The 25,694-nt window shown below is 39.8% G+C and overlaps 1 protein-coding gene across 1 annotated transcript in view; it reads left to right on the top strand.

Annotated features, from left to right (window-relative positions):
• PSMB7 (proteasome 20S subunit beta 7) overlaps positions 1-25,694 on the top strand; it is a 64,832-nt gene that overhangs the window by 11,968 nt on the left and 27,170 nt on the right. Inside the window, exon 6 of the mRNA XM_007539973.3 lies at positions 18,781-18,839. Within this exon, the coding sequence (XP_007540035.1) occupies positions 18,781-18,839 (59 nt within the window). The remainder of the gene's footprint in view (positions 1-18,780; positions 18,840-25,694) is intronic.

Raw genomic sequence — 25,694 nt, 5'->3', positions numbered from 1 at the left:
TGAGATTAAGGGAGAGACACCAAAGCTGTATTTCATCATCTGTGGAATCCCGTTGGTGTGCTGTTCATGGTACTCTTATGCAGTGTTTAGACTCTGCTCTGGGCAAATAGCTATTTATGTCAGTCTTATAGGTAAAAAAGTGGGCAGATGTAACAGTTACGTTGGGACTTGGTCTAGTATGTAGGACATGAGCCAGGTATTTATAATCCTTCATCCAAAGGGATTTTGTCACACAAGAGACAGGATGCTGAAAGGCCAGAGTTTTCTAGAGGATGAGGCAAGTGCAGTGAGGAGAGGTGAGGAGCAGAGTGTTCCATGCAGGGGCTATAGCTGAAGCAGAGATGTAGAGGGCCAGAAACTTTGGGATGTTAAGGAGGGAGGCTGGATATATTGGTAGATAATGCTGCAAAACTAAACTGCAGAGAGTCAGACAATGCAGAGTGAATTGTTTTGGATTTTAGTCCTAGAGATTTATCCTCTAATGTTTTCAAGCCAGGGAAAGATAGGATCCCAGGGTTAGCACATAGGCTGAACCACAGGACCAGCAATTATGATGTCCCAAGTTCCAGCCCCAGCATTGAATATGCCAAAAGAAGGTATGGTTCTCTCTCCTCTCTCATTCATAAGTATCAAAATGATTTGCTTGTTGGAATGAGCTTATTTTATTTTATTTTATTTTATTTATTGATTATTAGATAGAGACAGAGAGAAAGTGAGATAGGGAGAGAGACAGTGAGATACCCACAGCTCTGCTTCACCACTCATGAAGCTTTCCCCTGCAGGTGGGCACCAGGGGCTTGAACCCAGGTACTTGTGCACTGTAGTGTATGTGCTTAACCAGGTTTGCCATCACCTGGCCCCCAGCAGTCTGGCTTTTTTTTTTTTTTTTAATTACCTTTATTTATTTATTGAATAGAGACAGCCAGAAATCGAGAGGGAAGGTGGTGATAGGGAGAGGGACAGAGTGACACCTGCAGCACTGCTTCACCACTTGCTAAGCTTTCCCCCTTCAGGTGGGGACGGGAGGCTTGAAGTTGGTTCCTTGTGCATTGCAGTGTGTGTTTAAACCAGGTGTGCCACCACCCAGCCTTCCATGGTGGCATTTTTAAGGAGGAAGATTGTTTTGTGAGTGTCTGGAGGTGGGAAGATAAGATTGCATCTTGGCCAGATATTTGGAGAGAGTGTATGCGTTGGGTGGCAGTAGGGATGGTTACTCTTTACAGAGAGCACTCAGAGAAACCAGCAATTTCTTAATCCAGGTCTTGCTCCTTATCACCCATCCTGGCCTTCCTGTTTTCCTCAGTACCAGTCCTTTTTATGCTTTTGACCACAGTGTTACAGTAACCCCTTGACTTGGGCCCCTGCCCTTTGAGTTGGGCTCTAGTGACCTTCCCTTCTTCCCTTTTCCTTCTTTTGTACTTGTACCGTGGATCATTGTGGCCACAGCTCCCTTGCTGTCTCCTGGATAGGCCTTGACACCCAGCGCTGCAGCATTGCCTTCTTTCAGAAATGCCTTTTCCACCTAGAATGAATGTTCTATTTATCATACAAGGGCCAGGCCAGAAGCCATTCCCTTGTTGCTGCCCCAGGCTGAGTTAGTCCCAGCATTCATTCAGATCACTCAGAGTAGAATCTGTCTGTGTTTTATTCTGAGATTTTTATTTCCACAGGGTTTTTTTTTTTTTTTTTTTTTTTTTTTTGCGCTCAGTGAATATTTGACAGTGAATTGATTTTCTGATTTTCTAACTTGTTTGTGCCAAAGAATGTCCAGAAGTTAGCATCAAAACCCTTGGCTGCTGTTTGTGAACTAAGTTCACAATACTTCTGAAATCAAGTAGGTTTAGATTGTGTTCAGTTTTGTGATTCCTGTTTAGCTGCAGAAGAACATAGAATATCATAAAGCATTGCAACTGTGATAGGCCCTTCACATTTGCTTTGTAGTATTTTAAATTTAAAGCACAATATGGAGTGTCTTTGTGGCAAAGTCTGATTTTATTGTCCTGTTCTTTTCAACTAGGATTCTGTGAAGTGGATGCTATCCTTACCATTTTATTAATAAAAACCTGAAAGTCAAAAAGATTTACTAACCTGCCTAATACTGCCTTGTCTATAAATGGCAAAGCTGGGATTTAAAAAAAAAATATTTATTTATCTATTTAGTCCCTTTTGTTGCCCTTGTTTTATTGTTGTAGTTATTGTTGTTGTCGTTGTTGGATAGGAGAGAGAGAAGGGGAGAGAAAGACAGACACCTGCAGTCCTGCTTCACCAGTTGTGAAGTGACCCCCCCCCCTGCAGGTGGGGAACCAGGGGCTCGAACTGGGATCCTTACACTGGTGTTTGCGCTTTGTGCCACCTGCGCTTAACCCGCTGCGCTACCGCTGGACTCCCAAAGCTGGGATTTGAACTGTTGTCTTCCTCCTCAAGCAAGCCACAGTACAACACAGCTACTTTGATTTTATCAATTTATAGATGTTATTTCATCTTGCTTCTGAATACTAAAATATTTATACAAATTCCTGAAGGATCTTTATTTTGTATATTTTCAACTGTTAACATGCAGATTTTCTATCCTGCACATTACAGCTTTTACTGGAAGAGCTTTACACTATCAAAAGAATTTTTGAAAAAAAATCTGCAGCTCTATTACCCTAAAGCAACATTATTTTTCATTTTTGTTTCATTCCAGCATAAGTTCTTTGTGAAGAGGCACCATTTGTCAGAGAACGTAAAATAAAATACAGTTCTTATATTTACTTGGCTTTTTATCTTTGGTCACTCTTTACTTTCGTTTAGCCATCCTTTACTTTTGAGCAGAACTCACACATATCTTTTTCTGTAAAGAAATAGCTGTTTAGGACTGCTTTTCTTCCTAAGGAGTTCTTTTGACTTTCAGCTTTTGTTTTTCTCTCTCTTTTCCTTTTACTTGTTTTGTTTTCTCTTTCCTTGAGATGAGGAATTGGATAATGAATAATATTGCCACAGTATTGCCAAAATTTTTGTTTTAATTCATGCTGGTTTTTTTTTTTTTTTTTTTTTTTTTGGTGAATTAATCTAATCCAGATCTCAGCAAGACAGTGGTGCACCTGGTGTGTACATGTTATAGTGCACAAGGATCTGGGTTCAAGCCTTAGTTTCCCACAGGAGGGAAACTTCACAAGCAGTGCTACAGATGTCTTTCTGTCTCCTTTCCCTCTCAATTTTTCTGTCTCAAACAAACAAACAAACAAACACCACAACTAAATAAAATAAAATAAATCTCAAACTACAGGTGAGATGGAAGGTCCTCCTTAAATGTCCCTGTGGAACATTAGCACTCACTGTGGAATTGAGGGTTTCCACAAGTGTAGCTTAAATGAGAAAATGAATATTCTACATTACGTCCTTATATTAAGTTACATGTCTTTTTTTTTATGAGAAAGAAAAGAAAACTTTGTAATTAATCTTTTTTTTTTTCCTGAATAATTTGACAGTGAAAGCTGGAAGCTACAAATTACCCATAAGACAAGGGTGTCTGAATCTTGTCTACCCATGGGCCCATATTGGCTATTTGACAGGTGCCTGAAGGCTCCTCTTAATTTACATTGACTAAAAGACACCTGTCTTGTTTTGAGACTCTAGTGCTGGCAGAGCTCATTGAAGACAGGATCCAGGAGCTTCTCTGAGGACGCTCCTTCTTGAGGGGTTCCTTGGGAAAAGGATGTTACTGGAGTGGCCCTGTAACAGCTTTTGTCCTAAAACCCTTTTTGAGGACATGTTAATGACAATGATAGTAACTATGTTTCTCCACCAACTTTCCAGCTTTACGAGTTTTGAAATTCTTGATTTAGTCTTTGCAATCGTTTACCTGCAGTATCTTATGATTAGTGCAATTTTGTTCAAAGTTGGGCAAGATGACTTTCTTAAAGGGAGAAGAGATTTGGTTGTATTTTTATAGACAAAGTGTGGGTTCTTTTAATTCTCAGATTAATTAAGTTATTCTTTTAACTTGCCAGCTTTCTTTATTAGGCAAACTGAAACAGTGTCAGGAGGGAAGCTTGGGGACCATCTTTTGCTGTTATTTTGGCAGTGTTCCTTGTAGCAGCACTGGCAACTTAACATAAAATTTTTATTTTTGCCCACTTAACTCACATAGAGAATTAATATGAATAAAATTTCCAGTTCGACATTCCTGGAAATGAGGCCCTTAGACAATTTATGAATACTAACTTAAGGAATAAACATTGGTATGTCCCAGTAGGGAAGATTTGAGGTCACTTCCAAGGCTATTCAGGTAAAATTCTATCTCCAGATAAACTGGTTATACAGTTTTTTTAATTACTGGAATGGATCTCTCAAGTCCCAGTTTACAGGGCCCCCTAGCAATTAAAAAGACTCAGGACATGGTAGTAAGCATATCTGATGTCTCACCTGTAGGCAAAAGAGTCTTAGACTTAAATTTGAAGATAGGCACATCAGGAGGGAATTCAGACCTGCCATTTTCTCTGCATTTTTTATACTTTAAGTGCAACCTTTGTGCAGACATTTTGATATTTCTGCATGACCTGATTTTGAAAATTCTCTTATGCTGGATTAAATTAATGTTTTACAAGATGGCAAATGTTTCTCCACATCCAGTTTCAACTTTTCGATTATGTATGAACTAACACTATTTAGTTCAGTGACATACATAGAAAACCTCAGAGAGGGGGGTCAGGCGGGAACACACTGGGTTAAGTGCACATAGTATGAAGCGCAAGGACCCTCTCAAGGATCCTGGTTTAAGCCTCCAGCTCCCCACCTGCAGCGGAGTCGCTTCACAACTGGTGAAGCAGGTCTGCAGGTGTCTCTTTCTCTCCCCCGCTCTAGTTTCCCCTCTCTCAATTTTTCTCTGTCCTATCCAATAAAAAAGGGGGGGGGGATGTCTTTCAGGAGCAGTAGATTTATAGTGCTGGCACTGATCCCCAGCAGTAACCCTAGTGGCAAAAACCAACCAAACAAACAAAAAACCCTCAGAGAGTGTATGTAAGAATGGACTACATAGTGCTAGGGTTACTGGAGTGTAGGCTGAATGACAGTGTGCAGCAGTTTCCGTAAGCATGTGCTTCCATCATTACTAGTGTGAGTATTGCCCCTTGCTCGCTGTTGACAGACATGTACTGGGGAAAAGACCATTCACCTGAGAACTTTAGTTCTTTATCCACTGTTGGTCCAGTGAAGGCTTTTCAGAAATCACTTATAAAAAATAAGGTGTGAACTTGGCTTCAGTCCAGCCTTGTTTGACTAAGACTAGTCACTTAAGCTCTTTGAGCCTTAGATCCCTCATTTCTAGAGAATGGCTAATGCTTTTCAACTTAGTTTGGTCTTAGCTTTAGTGGTATGCTGATTATTTGTTTATTTATTTCCTTTAGTTGCCATTGTTGTTTTATTGTTGTAGTTATTGTTATTGATATTGTTGTTGTTGGATAGGACAGAGAGAAATGGAGAGAGGAGAGGAAGACAGAGGGGGAGAGAAAGACACCTGCAGACCTGCTGTACCACCTGTGAAGCGACTCCCCCTGCAGGTGGGGAGCTGGGGGCTTGAACTGGGATCCTTATGCCGGTTCTTATGCTTTGTGCCACATGCACGTAACCTGCTGCGCTACTGCCCGACTCCCGGTATGCTGATTTTAATGTGTCTGTGAACATGATCTGTAAGGTACCGTGTCTAGGTGTTTTTTATGTGCTTGTGTTATCCTTGCTGTCCCTTTGTGAGGTATTGTATGGCATGGTGAAAAGATCTAGTCTTTGGAGTCAAACTGGGTTCAGATCTAAGTTCAGCATTTAATGGTTCTTTGACTCTGTGCATTGATTTCTTCTGTCAAATGGTTAGAGAGACTGTCCCATAGGAAATGTGTAAGGGTTGAGTCTGCTATCTCTATGAAAATCTTATCATGTAGCACAGCTTAGATGTTGGTGCAAGGCATTTTGGTAGCTCCAGTGTTGGCACATTGCCTGCGTGTAGTTCTGTATACTGAGATTTCTCAGGAAGTTTTTCCCATTTCGATTAATATCAACAAAATACATTTCAAAAGATTGAAAATATGTAGTTGCATGAATTTTTTATCTTAAATTGTATCCTGCTATGGTGTGCTAGGAACTCAACAATTGGGAACCAAAAGCTTTGAACATTGAATTATGCATCTTATTTGTTGCAAAAGTGGCACTGAGCCTATAGATGGTGCCATTTATGTTAGGAAATAAGAAAATATTTACTTCTGATATGTATTATTATTACAGGGAATAGAGCATCACCAACCCTTGGCAATTTTTAATTTACTCTAATTAGAATGGACTTTACTCTTCATTCTGCATGAAAAATAGTCTCTTGGGTACTAAAATGTGAAGGTTTGAATTAATGTATAATAGGGTTTTTTTCTCCCATTCTTTTCTTTGACATTTTAACACTATTATTTTCTGACTTTTCAGTTCTTAATCTATAATCAAATAAAAGCTCTTGCCAAGAGGACATTTCAGAACAGCTAAATGCAATGCTCACAGTTTTAAGTCTTTAGCTTTAACCTTACTTCAGAGAGAGAGTAAGGCTAATTAATTTATCTGTACCTACCCTTCTTTCAGAATTGGTCTTGTTATAGAAAAATACCTCTACAATCTTATAATTTAGTGCTTTGTGGACTTTCACACTTCCCCCCGCTTCCCCTCCCCCCCTTATTTATTACATAAAGTGGAAAGTCATTTTATGCACCAGAGTACATTTTACTATATACTTCATGGTAGTGGATGGGGATTTGCTGTTTGGTGGATCTGCATATGCTATATGTGTGACTTTGGGTAGGTTCCTTCACGGTTTCTGAACTTAGTTTTTTTCATCTATAAAATGGATATATTATCTAATTCAAAGGTGCATTAAACCAGAAAGTATATATTTTTCAGTAAAAATGTTTACTTACAGTCTTTTTTGGATAAGCCCTTACTTACTAAGGCTAGGTATTTAACATGCACACGCGCACGCTCTATTAGACTCTGGTCCTTTGTGTCTGGAGGGACATGAAAACTTGGAAATGGTCTGCAAACTGGAATAAACTGCAGGTGGGGATATGTTGTTTTGAGGTGTGGACAGAGTAAAGTTGCCGTTAAAAGGCCTGTCAGCTGGGACTGCACAGAGCTACAGGAGGAGGAAGTTGGCCCTGTGCCCAGTGCAGGGGCTCTGTTTCCTGATGGGGCCTGGAAGTGAGGGAGACAGATCAAGAGAGATGTATTTTAAGGTAATTTTCACTCACCATATTATCCTCTAAACATAAGATTAGGTGTTTCTTCTGTTTGAAGGAGAACTGTTTTCTGTCTTCATACTTTGTGTCATTTCATTATAATGCATTAGTAAAACAAAGCTTTTCACCTTTTTGGCGTGGGTCCTATGTTGGTCTTTTTTTAAATTTTATACTTGGATTTTTAAAAAAATATGTATTATTGTGTAGAGACAGAGAGAAATTGAGAGGGGAGGGGAAGATAAGGAAGGAAAGAGACAGAGACACCTGCAGCCCTGCTTCACCACTCGTGAAGCTTTCCCCCTGACAGGTGGGGGCCAGGGGTTTGAACCTGGATCCTTGCGCACTGTAATGTGAGCACTTAATCAAGTGCACCACCGCCTGGCTCCTGCTTTTTTTTTTTTTTTTAAGAATAACAGTTTAAAACCTGTCAGGTCACTTGGATATTGCAGTTACAATTTTAAGAAAAAAACAATTGTTTCCTTTCAAGTGGTATTATAAAATATTTACTTAGAGTAAAATTTGAGTCCTTTTTGATTACATTGCCTTTAGAAAAGGAACTGCAATTTTTTGAGAAATCAGTTTTTTAGTGACTATGTCATTGGATGCTTTAAGTCGATTTCTAAGTTATGTTAAGTGGAATGTATTTTTTTATTCAGCAAGAATAAAAGGTAGACTTTCTGACATTGAGGTACATTTGCTGAAAAGGAAGCATTCTTCCCCCCTCATGAGGGGTTTAAATGTAATACTCAGTGCTTACTCAGGAGTGAAAACATCAAATTAAACTGTTTATGCTGACAAAGGACAAATCTGGTTTTCAGCAACCCATGCAAGATTATGTGATTGCTTGGCCTGCCGTGCCTGGAAGCTTTTGGCCAAGATTTATAATGAAATGCATGCATACAATTAAACCATTTCAAGTCAGTGTTGAGGTTTCCAGAGCTCTGGGAGGTGCTCCACTGCTCTCTAGTGGCAGAATGTGGTCCCCCGGTACCGGCATTGCTTTGTATTCATAAATCAGCTTTTCACACGTTGGCAGTGTTGGCCTCCAGAGCAAGCACCAACACCAAGAGACCAGGCCTTGTAGACAGAAACGGAGTGAAAAATGATCCCAATTCAGGGGGCTGTGGAAAGCACCAAATTTTATCGAGGATGAGTGGCCAGTTGCCTAACAATGAGCAAGAGTGAGTAAGCATTCTGTCAGGGAGAGCTGACACTGATGGATTAGAAAGTTGTGTATGCTACTCTTTTATCACTGCATACATCTTGCACCTTGGCAGGCCATGGCAGCAAATGGGTCCTTGGGTGCTTAAACGGTGTTGCTCCATAGCGGAAGGAGCAGCTTGTTCCCTGGAAAGATCTGGTTAAGGTGATTTGAGGGAAAACAGTAGAAATCTATTTCCTGCTGCTTCTCAGAACTTCATGACTTCGAGAGGAGAAATTTTGAAGACCTGTTTCCATTATAGCTGACAACCCTGCTGGGGCTGGTTGAGAATGAATTTTTGTCAAATAGCTCCTAGGAGATAGGGGCCCAGCCTTAGATTAATTACAGTAGTTGCCTTTTATTGAGCTTTTACTATGTGCCAGGCAATCTGCTTTTCAAGTGTCATCTCATTCAAGTTTTCCAGCCACCCTCTGAGGAAGACACAGTTTACCGTCTTCTGTACAGGGGTGGAAGTTGGGGTGGTAGAGCCACTGCACTGCAGTTTTTGAGGAACATTCACATTGTGCTTAATGTGTCGGTCCCTGTGGTAGCAGCTCAGTAGTCTTCCTGCTGTGCTGGGCGAAAACACCGAGGAGGCGCCAGAGCTATCCACCACACTCAGCTCTTAGCTCTTCTGTGTGTTCACCGAACCTGTTGCCCAGTGCACACCTGAGATGATTCATTTGAAGGAATGAGGTGGAAGTTGTCCTCTGAAAACTGTCTTACAAGCTACAAAAATTAGGTCTTATACTTGGCTCTATTTCTTATTGATTGTGCTGCCCTTGTTTGAAAGATTAATCGGTTAAACTTCATTTTCCTTATCTACAAAATGGGACAGTGCTTGGATTTGTCATCTGAAAGATCCTCAATAAGTTTTTTCCCCCTTCCCTGATCTGAGGATTTGTGAGCATAGACCTTATCTGCAAACACTGGTTTCAGGGGCCCGAGGTACATCAGTGGTAGACCACATACCTTACCATATGTGAGGCTCAGGGTTTGATTCCTGGCACATAGGCAGCACGATGGCTCGCACCAGAGGGTGAACTCCATGGCTGGTGGAGTGGTGTTTTGGTGCTCCCCTTCCTCCTCCTGTCTGTCTGAAAATAGAGGGCGGGGGAATTAGGCCTGGAGGCAGCTTAGTAGTATAGAGCGTGTGTGAGGCCTGTGCATGTCATTCTCTGACACACCGACATTATACACATTTCTGTCTGGTGACCTTTTGATCCTATCTTTTGATTTGTACAGGTTTTAGAAAATTATTGTAGTCTTATTGTCTCCAGTGTATCTGACAACAAATTCTATTTGTTTTTTTAATACAAAAACTAATTTTTTGTTGTTTTTTTTAAAGCACACAGTTTCAACCCATAATAATGCAAGTGTTATTAGTATACAGAGGATAAAAGTGATAGCTGATGAAATCTGCTCACTGTTTCACATTTTGTCATAGGTCGAATTATTCTCATATAAATGTTCAGTTCAGATTGAATTACCAGTACTGATGAGCTAGCATCAGAAGCACCTTCAGAAGTTTTAGAGAATGGAAACATTTCATTGTGTGGTTGTTTGTTTGAATGACACTTTTTTTTTTTTATTGGGGGATTAATGGTTTACAGTCCACAGTAAAATACAATAGTATGTACATGTCTAACATTTCTCAGTTTTCTATATAACAGTTCAACCCCCACTATGTCCTCCTCTTGAGTGACACTATTACTTATTTATTTTTTTATTTAAGAAAGGAGACATTTACAAAACCATAGAATAAGAGGGGTACAGTTCTGCACAATTCCCATAACCCGATCTCCATATTCCATCCCCTCTCCTGATAGCCTTCCTATTCTCTATCTCTCTGGGAGTATGGATCCAGGGTCGTTGTAGGTGAGTAGCACTATTTTTAAATACTCTTAGAACAGATATATGACTGACATTGCTAAACAGTGAATGGCATCTGCTTAGTCATTTAAAATATTTGTCTTCAATCTCAATTGAGTTTCTAGCAGAACAACTCAAATTATATACAGTTGTGTGGTGAAATCTGAAGAAAAAGCAAGTTAGCAGGCATGTTTTTTTGGGAAGCTAAAAATATATAGCTACTTCTATGCTTATTTGCTTTTTTCTTTTTTTCTTAATTGTGCTCACTTGTTACTTGCTAAACTTGGTTTTTACGTCTAAACCACGCAGAGGTAGAGATAGATTGTGTTTGTTTGTGCTGACCACTAGCTGTCACTCCTTGGTGCTATTGACTGGATTGACCTTCAGGCCCCTGTATGCAAACTTCAGGAATAAGCTGCACGCTGCTGTTACACAGTTTGACTCTGACAGCTGCAAGGTCTTGGTCTTTTTGCTTTTTCCCTACACCCCTTCACATATTGAATTATTAATTTCTCAAATTTATATCTGAAATTACAAGTAATTTAATAAAATAAGAAAATATAGTAGACAAAAAGAAACTAGTACTGGGCTGGGGTAGATTGCATAAAGGTTATGCAAAGAGACTTTTTAAAAATATCTTTTTTTTTAATTTAATTTTTTTATTTAAGAAAGGATTTATTAACAAAACCATAGGGTAGGAGGGGTACAATTCCACACAATTCCCACCACCCAATCTCCATTTCCCACCCCCTCCCTTGATAGCTTTCCCGTTCTCTATCCCTCTGGGAGCATGGACCCAGGGTCATTGTGGGTTGCAGAAGGTAGAAGGTCTGGCTTCTGTAATTGCTTCCCCGCTGAACATGGGCGTTGACTGGTCGGTCCATACTCCCAGTCTGCCTCTCTCTTTCCCTAGTAGGGTGGGTCTCTGGGGAAGCAGAGCTCCAGGACACCTTGGTGGGGTCTTCAGTCTAGGGAAGCCTGGCTGGCATCCTGATGACATCTGGAACCTGGTGACTGAAAAGAGAGTTAACATACGAAGCCAAACAAATTGTTGAGCAGTCATGGACCCAAAGCTTGGAATAGAGGAGACGAAGTGTTAGGGGGGTACTCATTACAAACTCTAGTGCACTTCTGCTTTCAGGCATATATTTTGCAGTAGTTTACGGATACGTGTGAACATATGCTCTCTCTTACAGAAACTGGTGTATATCTAGGTTTTGGGACTTCGTTAGAAAGTGAACCACCTGAGATGAAATTAGAGTATACTATGAAAGGAAAGGTCTCACCTGAGTAATGAAGTTGAAGGGTTGTCATTCCACACGTGAAGTCTCTGGACACAGTCTGGAGTGAAGCATGTTGAGGTGGCAATCATTGTGTTGGTTAGGTTGTGATCGGCAGATGCAATATTATTTGATATGGATTGGGAGAGGCATACGGGAAAGTGGGCCCTATCCAATGGTTCCAGGACTGGGGGAAGTAGAGGCTTCATAGTGGAGATGTGAGGTTTCTGCTGTCTTAGGGTTCAAAAAGACAGTTGATAGTTAATGTTATCATCACATTATTTGGTAATTGGGTTAACTTTGAAAAGTCCTTTTGTTAGGGTTTGCTGTACAGTACCCAGTATCTTGTATATAGCTGTGTTATTGGTTGCTTCTTAAAAATATCTTTATTGGGAGAATCAATGTTTTACATTCGACAGTAAATACAATAGATTGTACATGCATAACATTTCTCAGTTTTCCACATAACAATACAACCCCCACTAGGTCCTCTGTCATCCTTTCCCAGGACCTGTACTCTCCTCCCCACCCACACCAGAGTCTTTTACTTTGGTGCAATACACCAGCTCCAGTTCAGGTTCTACTTGTGTTTTCTTTTCTGGTCTTGTTTTTCAGCTTATGCTTGAGAGTGAGATCATTGCATATTTATCCTTCTGTTTCTGACTTATTTCACTTAACATGATTTCTTCAGGCTCCATCCAAGATGGGTTGAAAACGCTGAAATCACTATTTTTAATAGCTGAGTAGTATTCCATTGTGTATACATACCACAACTTGCTCAGCCACTCATCTGTTGTTGGACACCTGGGTTGCTTCTGGGTTTTGGCTATTATAAATTGTACTGCTAAGAACATAGGTATAGGGGCCAGGCGGTGGTGCCCCTGATTAAACGCAAACATTACAGTGCACAAGGTCCCAGGTTCAAGCCTCTGGTTCCCACCTGTAGGGGAAAGCTTCACAAGTGGTGAAGTAGGGCTGCAGGTGTCTCTCTGTCTTCCTCTCCCTATCTCCCCCACTCTCAATTTCTATCTCTTCTATCCAATAATAAATAAATAAAAATATTTTTTTTTAAAAAAAAAGAACATAGGTATACACAGATTTTTTTGGATGGTTATGTTGGGTTCCTTAGGATATATCCCCAGAAAAGGAATTGCAGGGTTATAGGGGTAGGTCCATTTCTAGCCTTTTGAGAGTTCTCCAGACTGCTCTCCACAGAGGTTGGTCCTATTTACATTCCCACCAGCAGTGCAGGAGGGTTCCAAAGAGACACTCATGCCTGAGGCTCTAAAGTCCCAGGTTCCGTCCCCTGCACCACCATAAACCACGGCTGAGTAGTGCTGTGGTTAAAAAAAAAAAAGAAAGAAAGAAAGAAAGAAAATAGTACCACTTAAATGTAAGAATGAAATTTTCTGTAGAATTGTTGGTTTGGTGGGCATGCATACCTTATGTTTCAAGACTTACATTTGATGTTTACTGGAGTTAGTAATTTTTTTAAAGCCAGAAACCTGCTATAAATAAAAACATGTTTTTTAAAAGATTGGCACGGTAGCTCACTTGCTTATTTTGCCATGCTTACAACCTTAGTTTGAGCTCAGCCCCTGCTACCAGGTGGGATGGGAGGCTTTGGTCCTGCAGTGTCTTTTCCATCTCTTGCTCTGTCTCTCTTTTGCCCAGAATGGTGAAACCCTAAAAAAAAAAAATCAACTTGAGTTGTGGCCCTTTATGGTACTTACACCTGAGACCCCCCCCCCCTTTCTTCTGGAGGTCAGCAGTGTTGGTGACTCGCAGTCCCCTTCAGGCCTAGAGTTAAGTTAGGCCCTGGCAGTCAGAGATGGCGGGCAGCCTGCCTTCTGGACCCACAGCAGCATTTACAGAAGAACTTCTTGTAGTGAGCACTAAATGGGAGCAGTGAAGGTGAGGTGGCACCAATCTGGGTGACTATAGTGGATTGGGGTTGCAGAGTAGTTCTGGACCCCAATTGTGAAATAGGGCGGAGTGAATTCTTCCCCATATTCCAGGCTGAGGGGGTTGGGAGTCAGGTGAGGAGGATGTGAGTGGGGTGCTGTGATTAAGTGTGGGGGAGATAGTGGCTGTGGGTATAACTAGGTAGCCCACACAGTGACTTATGTAGCCATCATCTTTCTAGATGCTGGCCACCGAATTGTGTTTTTATTTTTAAGGGCTTTGTCTGGAAGAAACACTGGCTTCTCAGTAACTATGGGTGTGCTGAAAACGGCAGACTTGGCGGAGGTTGCTAAGGAGCAGCTACATGGAAACTACTGATTAGGCAGGGCTACCACAGTAGAATGCAGAAATCCAAGGAGAGCATGTCACTCATGATAGCATAGAGATTTGGACCAGGTTCATTGAATGACAAGACATGATATTGTGAGGGTTGAGTCTCCTCCCACCCTTTTCTCTCTGAAACTTAAACTTACTTTACATTGAATTTGTCTTATATTCACCCCACTGTGGTAAATTAGGTAATAAATGTTCTTTCACACCTTATCAAGGCATTTATTGCTATCATCACTCCTTCAGGACCCTCTCAGTGAATTTTTGGCTGTTCTGTTTGAACAATCATACTCAAATCAGTGCAGCTTAGTGCAGTGAATTCTACTTAATACCCACTGTGTGCCAGGCACTGCTGGGGTGTGGGCTGTGGGTGTGAACAGAAGGGCAGGTTGCAGAGATGATTGGTAGTGGCCAGGAAAGACTTCTTGGGAAGAAGTCTCATAGTTGGGCTTTGAAGAGTGAGGAGGAATATAATGGACTACCCAGGGGAAATACTTTGTATTGAGGTGGGACAGGATTGGGGTGGTGTGGGCATTTAGGAAATTATTACCAGTATGGTTTTGGTGGAGTGTCGAGTGTTTCTGTTGGGGAGCAGGACCTGCCTGAGGGAAGCAGCCACAGCTGTCTGCCCTGAACTATATTGTGGCACCTAACTTTCTGCATGCAGAGCCATGTGGGGTCACTCCTGATAGGAAACTGGGACCAATAACTCTCTAATTCCAGACAAGCTCTAGCATGTCTGTGGGTTGCTGTGAGGTTGACTCTGCATGGGTGCATGTGGGTGCTCCATTAAATATTCTTTTTCTTTCCGCTTGGTTGCCTTCTACCTTCTGCTGTAATAGAAGCTCGTAGCAGACAAGCCTCAAACCCCTCTGTGTAATTGTAGGGAGCATATTTCCTCTAATCTCTGTTTTCTTCACCTGACGTGCCAGATGCTTAAAGTAAAGACCCCTGCACTTGATTCCCTGGCTTTCCTGCTCTTTCTTTTCCTTGATGAGAAAGCAAATGATTTTGACTAATGTTGAGGGTGCTCTTGTTTTGGGGACAAAAGAATTAGGTTAAATGCTCATACAAAATGTTACTGCTTCAGTTTGGGGTGTTGAAGAATGTCTAGTTTCGTAGGTTCTTGTTGAGATAATGACATGTCTTGGGGTACTATGTCATAAATGGGCTCTAATGGGTAAAAATGAGATATACAAATGAGTAAAAGTGGGATATAATGTGTAAACATTTTGTAGGTCACTTCTGGCTGTACTTGCATGATATTTGATGATTTATCATATGTGATTTTAAGTTGTTTTGGGACAAAGTCTAGGAAACTTGAATAAAATTATTAAAGAATACTGGTCTCATTGAGTTCTCAATTTTTCTCCCCCTTTTGAATGGCCTACTCATCTGTTGTTCCTTCTGGTTGTATTGCTTTGAAATTGTGGGAGGATTTGCATCTTGTTCTCCCACCCCTTGGGCAAGTTGCACTCATTTGAAATTCTCAGTTGGGTTTTTAAATAGCAGTTACAGTCAGTTTCCTAGGAACCTGTTGACAAAAGTCCAGTTGTGCTTTGTCTCCTAGCACTTCTGTGTGTTTCTGAAAAGGGGGCGCCAAAGTCTTCCTTTTCCTTAAAAAAAAAAAAAAAAAAGGCTAGGAGCAGGAGCTAATTTGCCAGTGATTTAGAAATCGTTTTTAATGTTGAATTTCCCTTTCCTTGCAAATTTATTTTGACTCTACTTGTATTTGATTTCATGGGAACAGAATCAGGTAGTTTATTAAACTCACACTTTCTAGAAAAGTGTGTGTGTGTGTGTTGTAAAGGGGAAGCAGAAATACAATATATTAAGGGCCAAGTATCTTTTCTGTGTTTATCTCTTCTCTACCTTCCTGCTGTTTTGATCCAGAATCCCTTGTTTCTGATGCTGTGAGAAGCATCCCTACATTGAATAGATACTTTCTGTTCTAGGAGTCTGGATTTCATATGTAGTTTCCAGTAAAACAAGGTTTTTGTTTTTTTTTTGGTTGACTTATTTTTTTTTTTAAAGATTTATTCATGAGAGAGAGAGAATGAGAACACGAACAAGTACATACATGTGTAATGCCGAGGATCAAACTTGGAACATCATGCTTGAGAGTCCAAGGCTTTTATCCACTGCACCATCTCCTGCGCTGTTGCAGACTTATTTCTGAGTGGGGGGGAAAGTTTTTGCTAAAGGAAAAAAATGTATTGGAAGGGAAATATTTTATTTATTTTAATGACTTATTTATTAATGAGAAAGCAAGAGAGAGAACCAGCATATCACTGTGGCACATGCAGTGCTGGGTATTTAACGTGGGACCACTTGCTCGAGAGCCCACGGCTTTAATCACTGTGCCAGTGATTCTTAAAATACTGGGCAAAGCTATATAGAAGGTGGTAGTGCATGTGTTAGGGAAAATACGAGCCACATCAGTCTATATATTGGGAAATTTCCAGAGATGGCTCAAGGGAGTAAAGAGCCTAGTAATTATTTATTTATTTATTTATTTATTTTCCCTTTTGTTGCCCTTTTTAAAATTATTGTTGTAATTATTACTGTTGTTATTGATGTCGTCATTGTTGGATAGGACAGAGAAAAATGGAGAGGGGGAGAGAAAGATAGACACCTATAGACCTGCTTCATGCTTGTCAAGCGACTCCCCTATAGGTGGGGAGCCGGGGGCTTGAACTGGGATCCTTATGCTGGTCCTTGCGCTTCACGCCACATGCACTTAACCCACTGCGCTACCGCCCGACTCCCGAGCCTAGTAATTTTTAAGGAATAAAACATTTAAGGTAAGCTTGGTCCCCTCACAGTAATTAGTGGTAATTTTCCATGAAGTTGTTAGATAAATACCTGCCCTTAAGTTTTTTTATTTTGGGTGTCTGGCATATTTACCTGTGATTTTTTTTTTTTTTTTTGGAAAGATATTCTTGGACCAGGTTGGAAAAGTAAGCCTGCTGTCTACACTGCAGGGACACTTTATACCTAGAAATATTTTTTTTTCTGCTGTTTTCTTATTTGAAAGTTGTCTTGCTTTTTCATGACAGCTATCTTTGCTTTCTACTTAAAACCAACTCATTGTTTTACTATGAAGTCTAGATAGGTTCTTAACTGTTCCTCATAACAGAAACTTACTGGTTACTTCCCCTCTTCCCCTCCTGGAATCTCAGAATTACAGTAGGTAAATCATAGAATGTTGGTGGAACTTGATTCTATTTCCAGATTTTCAGGAACACATATACTCCTGAAATTCATGTATGTTTGATTTTAGTGAGTTAGCTTTTACACGTGTGCCAGTTTTATTTGGGTGCAGTGACTTTATATCTGCTTAATTTCTATCTCCCTTTCAAGAACGTTTAATAACCCTTTAGATTATTTATTTTATTTTATTTTTAAGGAGAAAAAAATTGAGGGGGAAGATGGGGTGGTCTTTGACTCCCAAAGCCTAAATGAATAGTCATTGCTTGTAATGGCGGCCTCCACTTGACGCTTCCTACTGCTTTAGATGTGATGTATCTGATGCTGTGAAGGTAATGATCCTCAACCGCAGCAATATTCCGTAACAGGAGTATCTGTCATATTCATCGGGATTACCATGTTCATTGATTTGTGTCTGTAAATCTGCTGTTTCTACCCTTTAAATTTGATCTATAATTGGACCTCCTTAAATGGTTCAGATAAGGTAGTCTGTATTTTCTCAATGCCGCATTGCTGTCAGCTTCTCCTTTTTCATTATACATTCAGCAGACTTGATAAAATCAGCAGGACACCTCATTTGAAACTGTTTAATCGCTGCTTTTTTCCTTTGCTAAACCATTGAGTTGGTCAAGCGATGTACACAAATCATTTTAAATAGAAAATATGGTTTTCACTGTGACCCAGCTAAATAGATAGTGTTATGCAAAACAAGTTAAAAAGTAATAAATGCCAAAAAAATCTTCTAATTGGAGTAAAAAATTGTGGGTAACTATCCTCTCTCCAAATGTAGAGTATCCTAAAATATTGCCAGAACCCTGTATAAGACAAGATGATAGTTTTCTAGAGATTCTCTGGTTTCTGAACAAAGCAAGTTTAAATTTTTTCAAATAGTGCTGAGCTGCCTGTCACATCTATTCAAAGGGAGCCCATCCTTATTTGTAATGCCTTCACACCCTTCTTTATCGGGAGAAATCTGCAATTTGTTAATATCTGTGCCACATAACCTTTCAGTCATTTGCTGTTGTGATAATAATTTTTTGTTTCTTTGTCTGTCATTTTGTCTACTCAGCTTTTACTCTTCAGAGTATAAACTAAAAATAATAGCTCCAAATAAATGCCACATAATAAAGTGTTTTACATTTGTAGCTGGAATAACCTGGTAGCTTCAGCTCACAGTCCTATTACCATTGCCAGTGCTGTAGTTTCTTCCCTGTACGTCAAGGTGACTCTACCAGGGCCAGCTCATTAAAACAGTCTCTTTCTAACTGGCTTGGTATTTAGCGCCATACCCAACAGCCTGCCAAGGCACAGTTGTGGAGCACAGGACTCATAGCAGAGGATATATGAAATTATGTCACATTCACTTTTTTTGGGGGGGAGGGGAATTCTCTAACCTCATTCTCAGGCTACAGCAGTTTATTGTGAATAATTTACAGTTACTCCTGTCAGTAGTAGAAATAGGGCTAGTTGCAAGTTTACCCGAGGTGGTGCTAAGTGCAACTTCAGGCTTTTGAAGAGCAGTGTTTACCTGGTTTATGTGACCCTAAAGGATTAATACTTACATTGTACTTGAATGTGACACTGGGCATGCTTGGCCATTTTTACTGCCCTGAGGTAAACTTAAGATGGAGAAGGTGGGAGTTGATAAATACACTGAAAGTGTATCTTTTTCTTACAGGTTCTGGTTCCTTGGCAGCAATGGCTGTGTTTGAAGATAAATTTAAGCCAGACATGGAGGTATGTAAATCCCTGCAGTTTTATTCTCTTTCACTTACTTTTTCAGTTATATGTTGGACAATTAAAATTGCTTGCCTGTTCCTTCAAAGCACTGCTGTGGTTGGTAGGCTCTTTGGCATATTCTGCTGAGTTGACTAGTTGCCTGGGAAAGCTTCATTTTGGAGTAGCCTTGCCATACCCTCCTTTAGTGTTGAGGAGCCAGAAGTGTTCAGCTCTTTGCTCTAGGATTTGGGCTGTCTAGGAGCCTTGGCTGCAAATGTTTTTGCAAATGGAATGTGCACTAAACTTCCTGTGTTGTGCTACTCAAATTGACAGTTTTTTTTTTCCTTATGAAGAATAGAGAAATTCTGCATGTCTTTGTATGTTACATCTGGCTTGAAAATTGAATAGTTTAAAAAAATTTTATAGTTCATTTTGCATCTGGCAAAAGATGGGAGCAAAATCTTGTATGTGGTGGGATCTTCTGAGTGTGATAGATTTAATGTCTCAAATAGAAGAAATTGTCTTACTACATTTCCTTGATGGCTGGGAAGGTGCTGCCTTCTGAATAGTTATTTCTCCTAAATTTGTTTTAATAATGAATGTACTCCCTTCCCCAGTAAAGCACCACTCCCTCTGGCCCCTTAGAAAAAACCTACCAGTCTTCTATGGCCACTTTTGAATTCAGTATGCATGGATACTTGATGATACCACATTATTCCTCCACGCTGTGTTATCCTTTCCCCTGAACCAGCTTGTAGATTCGTACGTCTTGGGGTAGCCTTAATCATTTTGCTCTTGGTTTTTTGATGTTAATTTTTGATGGGGAGTCTCAAATTTCTTTCCAACAGTTATCAGGCGTGTTATGAGTACTTGATTCTTGAAGATGTAAGTTTCTGTCATTTCTGCCTTTGCAGTGTTGATTTGTTCAGATACCAAAGGCTATCTCTAGGAATTACTTTTTGATAGTGCTTTATACCTAGTCACCTTTGGGTAGGATTGCATATTAAACATTTTTGTATCAGTTAAAGAGTCACTGGAACACTGAAGCTCTTTTTGTCCTTTAGGTTGTGCCATGGGATAGAGAGGTTTAGGTACTGCTCAGCCAGGACAAGTGTCTCCTGCTGAAAGCCACTATGCCCTTTGTATATGAGAATAGCACAGATAAGTGACTTGGTTATTGATGGTTAGATCTCTTCCCTTTCTTGGACATCTGCAAGAATTAAAACGTGGCTGAAGGCAGGATTTAGCTAGGTGTTTTATAATAAAAACAATAAGTTGCCCCAATTAGGAGTGGGAAACATGTCTAAGTATCAATTATAAATGAGATTAGGATTCTGTTCTCATTCCTCAAGGTGTAAATTTATTCCCATATCAGCATTATTTTCTTTTTGGTGTACTTAAGTACATAGAGAGAAAAACAAGACATACTAGGTCACTTAAAAGGAAAGGGAAAAAATACAGGTCTTTTAGTCTTACAACTAAGGAGAGTTCCTGAGGCTCCACAAATCCATTAGAACTAACAAAGCTATAGGAAGGAGGACTCTGGTGATTTTTATTTAGAAAATCACCTCAGTAATGTCAAGATTTCTTTTAGGCCACATTAATCTTTTCAAATATTTGTGAAAGTTTTGTCTCTTCAATTGATTGTGCTCTCCATCTGTTACAGAAAAATGGGAATTGCAGAAAATGTTGAAAGTATGAGGTATATTAAAAGTGACTTAATACTCTCTTAAAGTAACTTTACATTATTTATTTATACTTTGAATTTGAAATGATTCAGAGGACCTGATTTAATATAATTTGGGAAAGTAAAGAGAAATCTCATTCCTTCAGTAAACTGATAATATCAGTCTGAAGACACCTTAGATGATATTTATCTGTAACTTAGAGTACTTAATACTTTTCATTTTTTTCAAAATATTTTATTATAAGAAACAGACTACTTTAATTTTTAAAAAATACTTATTTTCTTTTGTTGCCCTTGTTGTTTTATTGTTGTAGTTATTATTGTTGTTATTGATGTTGTCGTTGTTCGATAGGACAGAGAGAAATGGAGAGAGGAGGGGAAGACAGACAGGGGGAGAGAAAGATAGACACTTGCAGACCTGCTTCACAGCCCATGAAGTGACTTCCCTGCAGGTGGGGAACTGGGGGCTCGAACTGGGATCCTTATGGCACCACATATACTTAACCCGCTGTGCTACTGCCACTCCCAATGCTTTTTCATTTTTATGAAACCACAAAATAGGTTGACTGAATTCTCATTTCTTTTTTTAAGTAATAATTTTTGAAGTGATCTTGGTTTAGAAGCCTACAGATATTTTTATTATTATTATTTTGGTATGATCTTTATTTATTTAATGGATAAAGATAATCAGAAATCAAGATGCCGGGAGGTGATAGAAAGGGGGAGAGACAGAGACACCTGTAGCACTGCTTCACTACTTACAAAGCTTTTCCCCATAGGTGGAAATGGTGGCTTGAGCCTGGGTCCTTGCACATTGTGACATGTGTGCTCAACCAGGTGTACCGCCATCTCAGCCCATCTGAGATGGAGCACATATATTACCATGTGCAAAGACCTGGTTCAACCCCTCCGCCAGCCCCTACCTGTAGGGGGAAGCTTCATGGTCAGTGAAGGAAGTGCTGCAGGTGTCTCCCTCTTTCTTCTCACTTTTCTCTTCATTTCACTCTGCCTCTATTAAGAAAAAAAGCCTTCAGGAGCTGTGGATCGACCCCCAGTGATAATCCTGATGGCAATAGTTTATTATTGATATTTATTTATTACGGAAACAGACCAAACAGTTAACTTCTGGTCACCCATCTTTCTTTCAATTGGTGAAGATTAAATGGGGGCAGTTTCTAAGACTTCTTTGCATAGTTGGGAGAATACCATTTTCATGACTTCTTTGTTGTCAAAGTGATTCTCATTAACATGTTATTTCTGGCCTGATTTTTGCATAGCACTTAGGATATAAAGATATTTTGGTTTCAGATTTTCAGTTTGTCTTCTTTTCAAGGCGGTTCTCTGTCTTTCTGTGGCAAGAAGCCCTCTGACTTTCCTTTCATGTTCATTTTGAAACTGTAGGGTTGGATGATGACTAAGTCTGCTTATTTCCTTTCAGTATGGGAAAGGATTTTGAACTTGTCACAAAGACTTCAGGAGCACATTACTGCCTCTCAAATGTTGCATAGGATGTCGGGATGGTAATTATGGTGTACATTACAGAAAACTTCATTGGAATGGGACAGTTTTAGGCTGTTACAGTTTGTCAAACAGTAATTTTTAGGCCAGACTTATAAAATGAACTCTTGGTTTTTTGTTTTGTTTTGTTTTTGTTAGAACTAGTAAATTGGGGAGTTGGGCTGTCGTGCAGCGGGTTAAGCGCAGGTGGCGCAAAGCACAAGGACCGGCATAAGGATCCAGGTTCGAACCCCGGCTCCCCACCTGCAGGGGGAGTCGCTTCACAGGCGGTGAAGCAGGTCTGCAGGTGTCTATCTTTCTCTCCTCCTCTCTGTCTTCCCCTCCTCTCTCCATTTCTCTCTGTCCTATCCAACAACGACAACAACAATAATAACTACAACAATAAAACAACAAGGGCAACAAAAGGGAATAAATAAATAAAATAAATATTTAAAAAAAAGAACTAGTAAATTGGAGGAAACCTTAGTCTTTCTTTTTTTAATTTTTTAATTTTTTTTATTGGGGGATTAATGTTTTACATTTGACAGTAAATACAATAGTTTGTACATGCATAACATTTCTCAGTTTTCCACATAACGATACAACCCCCACTAGGTCCTTTGTCATCCTTTCCCAGGACCTGTACTCTCCTCCCCACCCATACCAGAGTCTTTTACTTTGGTGCAATACACCAACTCCAGTTCAGGTTCTACTTGTGTTTTCTTTTCTGATCTTACTTTTTCAACTTCTGCCTGAGAGTGACATCATCCCATAGGAACTTAAATCTTTTTATCTGTGCTCTGGACAATGCCAGGTCTTGCGCTTGTAACTATGGGGATAAATACTATAAAAATACCTCTAATGTTTTCTTGCTGTCTTTAGTTACACTGTCCAGTACAGTAGCCACCAACCACATTGGGTCCTTGAATATATTTGGCTTTTATTGAGAGGCCATATAAGTAGAAGACATAAACTAAATTTCAGTGACTTAAACCAAGACTTGTTTGTTTCCTTCTACCAAGTCACTGCTCAGCTCTGGCTTATGGTGGTTCTGGGGATTGAATTTGGGAATTGAGAGCCTCAGGCATGAAAGTTGTTTGAAGAACCGTTATATTCTCTCTCTCTCTTTCTCTGCCTCCAGGGTTATCGCTGGGGCTCAATAGGAAGCAACTACTCCTGGAAGCCATTTCCCCCATTTTGTTGCCCTTGTTACACTTGTTGTATTTGCTGTTGTTGGATAGGACAAAGAGAAATCGAGAGAGGAGGAGAGAAAGATAGATACCTGCAGACCTGCTTCACTGCTTGTGAAGTGATTCTCCCACCCCCACCCCCACAGATGGGGAGCCAGGGGATAGAACCGGGATCCTTACTTTGGTCCATGCTCTTTGCACCATGTGTGTGCGCTTAACCTGCTACACTACCGTCCAGCTCCCCCATTATGCTATCTCTCCAGCCCAGCCTAAGCATTTTTAAATAGTTACTAAAAAATGTTAATCTAGATATGTGATTCACATATTTTATTAGACAGGACTGGTCTGGCATTCTTTCTTTTTAAAATATTTGCTATTTTATTTAGATAAAGACAAATTGAGATGGAAGGGGAGATAAAGAGGGAGAGAGAGAGACAGCTGCAACCTGTTTCACCTGATTCCTCTTGCAGGTAGAGACTGGGGGCTTGAGTCCAGGTCCTTGCATATATTAACACGTGTACTCTCCCGTTTCCCCTAGCATTTACGTATCACATTTAAGAGTTCTTCCATATTCAGATGCTACCTATACTATTGCTTTTCTTAAAAATTGACTCGCTATTTAAAAATTAATCATTTATATAGATCCTAAGTGTACATTTTTGATAGATTTTGATGTTTGTAATTACCCATGTAATGCCATTTAAATCAAGACAAAACATTTCCTTTATTGTGGAACTCCTCTTTCCAGTCAATTCCCTTTCCCCTGCAACTACTTTGGCTCACCTTTTAAGTTTTAATTTATTTTTTAAATACAGTTTTATATCTGTGCAATTCTGGGTTGGATATCCCCCAAGACACATGAAAATGAGTGCATAGCATTAGTGCAAATAAAAATGTGTTCTTGTATCACCATCATGTGTATACCCAGGGATATGAATATTAAGCTTTGTGAAGCGTGGGTCTGCATTCCTGCTCTCCTTTAGCCCTTCTCCTGTACTCGCTGTTCTGTGAGTAAGTATGTGCTTGCTTGCTGTTAAGTCCTTTCTGCAGATGTCTGCAGAACGTTTACTGTCCCTGTATTCCACTGCACACCTGTCCATTGTCTCCTGACTGATTTTAGAGGCATCACCCCTATTTGCTGGCAAGAGAAGGAAGTTCTTGAGGTCAGGGGCCATGAGTTCATCTCTGTTCTCTGTATGTGTTTGTTGAGATAGGTTAACAATGAGCTAAAGCAAAATCTGAGTCATCAAAAACCACCTAGGAAATAAAGGGGACTTTCTCTTCTTATCTGGAAAGTGCTGAACTTTTCTGAGATAACAGAAAATAACTAGCACACTTATCAAAAAGTCTACAATGTTGAGGTATAGACAACAAAGAAAACACTCCAGTCAGTACCTCGGTAATACAGAGATGAGGCAAAGGGCAAATGCTCTTTGGGAAATTACAGGCAAAAGAAAAAAAAAATACAGCAGTGAACCCCAGCTGGCATTCATAAATGCCCAAGATGATCTTCTGTTGTTTCAAGTTATCTGGGTCCATGACTTGCCTCAGGTAAGTGCCCTGGTTCAAGGTTTCAGAGAAATTGACAGTTAGCCATGTGCATTTAGGCACATTAAAGATCTTTTAAAATTCTAACCCAGCTGTGGTCCTAACACTGAATTTAGTGGCCTTTTCATTTCACTTTCTTGTTTTTACTTCTTTTTATTAGCCTGGAAGTGCTTGGAGGGCATGAGTATTCATTTCCTTATGCAGCATGCTAAGAGGTACATAGCATTTTATCCAGTCAATATTTGTTGAATAAGTGGGCAAAATGGTGTCAAAAGCAACTTTACTTAGTAGTTCTCAGATTCATCTCCCTTTGGGATAGTTTGATGACTTTACCTTTAGTGTTCACAGTACTAAACTATGATAGAAATGAAGGCATAAATTTTTTATTTACTGGCTGGTGCTTAATTTTATGCTTTATTTTTATTTGCCAAGGTACTTATTCAGACACTATACCTATGTTTTAGGATGGCAGACTCTGAGAAGATGTAAGTTAGCCTAGTAACAAGGGTCAACTATATTAGAAGCTGCTATTTGCTGATGATGGATTGCATGAGGCCATTCCCCTAGATTTTTTTCTTTTCTCTTGTTAAGGGTGATATAAGAATTAAGCCTCATGAATTGTGTGGAATTGTACCCCTCTTATCCTGTGGCTTTGTTAATGTCTTCTTCTTTAAAAAAATAAATAAAAGAAACATTAAAAAAAGAAGAAAAAAGAATTAAGCTTCTTGTCCTGGCTATTCGTAGGCTAGCTGGGTAAGAAACTAGTGATACCACACTGACCTTTTGAGTTTATTTTTCAGTTATGTAGGAGGAATTTGTCTGTAGTATCTAGAAATACAGTGTGTGTGTGTGTGTGTGTGTGTGTATGTGTATGGAGGGGGATATATGCCTTAAAATAGCTAAAATCGCTGAAATGAAAACATTTTATTTTGAGGTGGGGAGGGAGTTAGG

The sequence above is a fragment of the Erinaceus europaeus genome, chromosome 10, assembly GCF_950295315.1.
Source record: "Erinaceus europaeus chromosome 10, mEriEur2.1, whole genome shotgun sequence".
NCBI classification, from domain to species: Eukaryota; Metazoa; Chordata; class Mammalia; order Eulipotyphla; family Erinaceidae; genus Erinaceus; species Erinaceus europaeus.
Note: the sequence above shows the minus strand (reverse complement) of the source record. Positions and strands in the feature narration are given on the sequence as shown.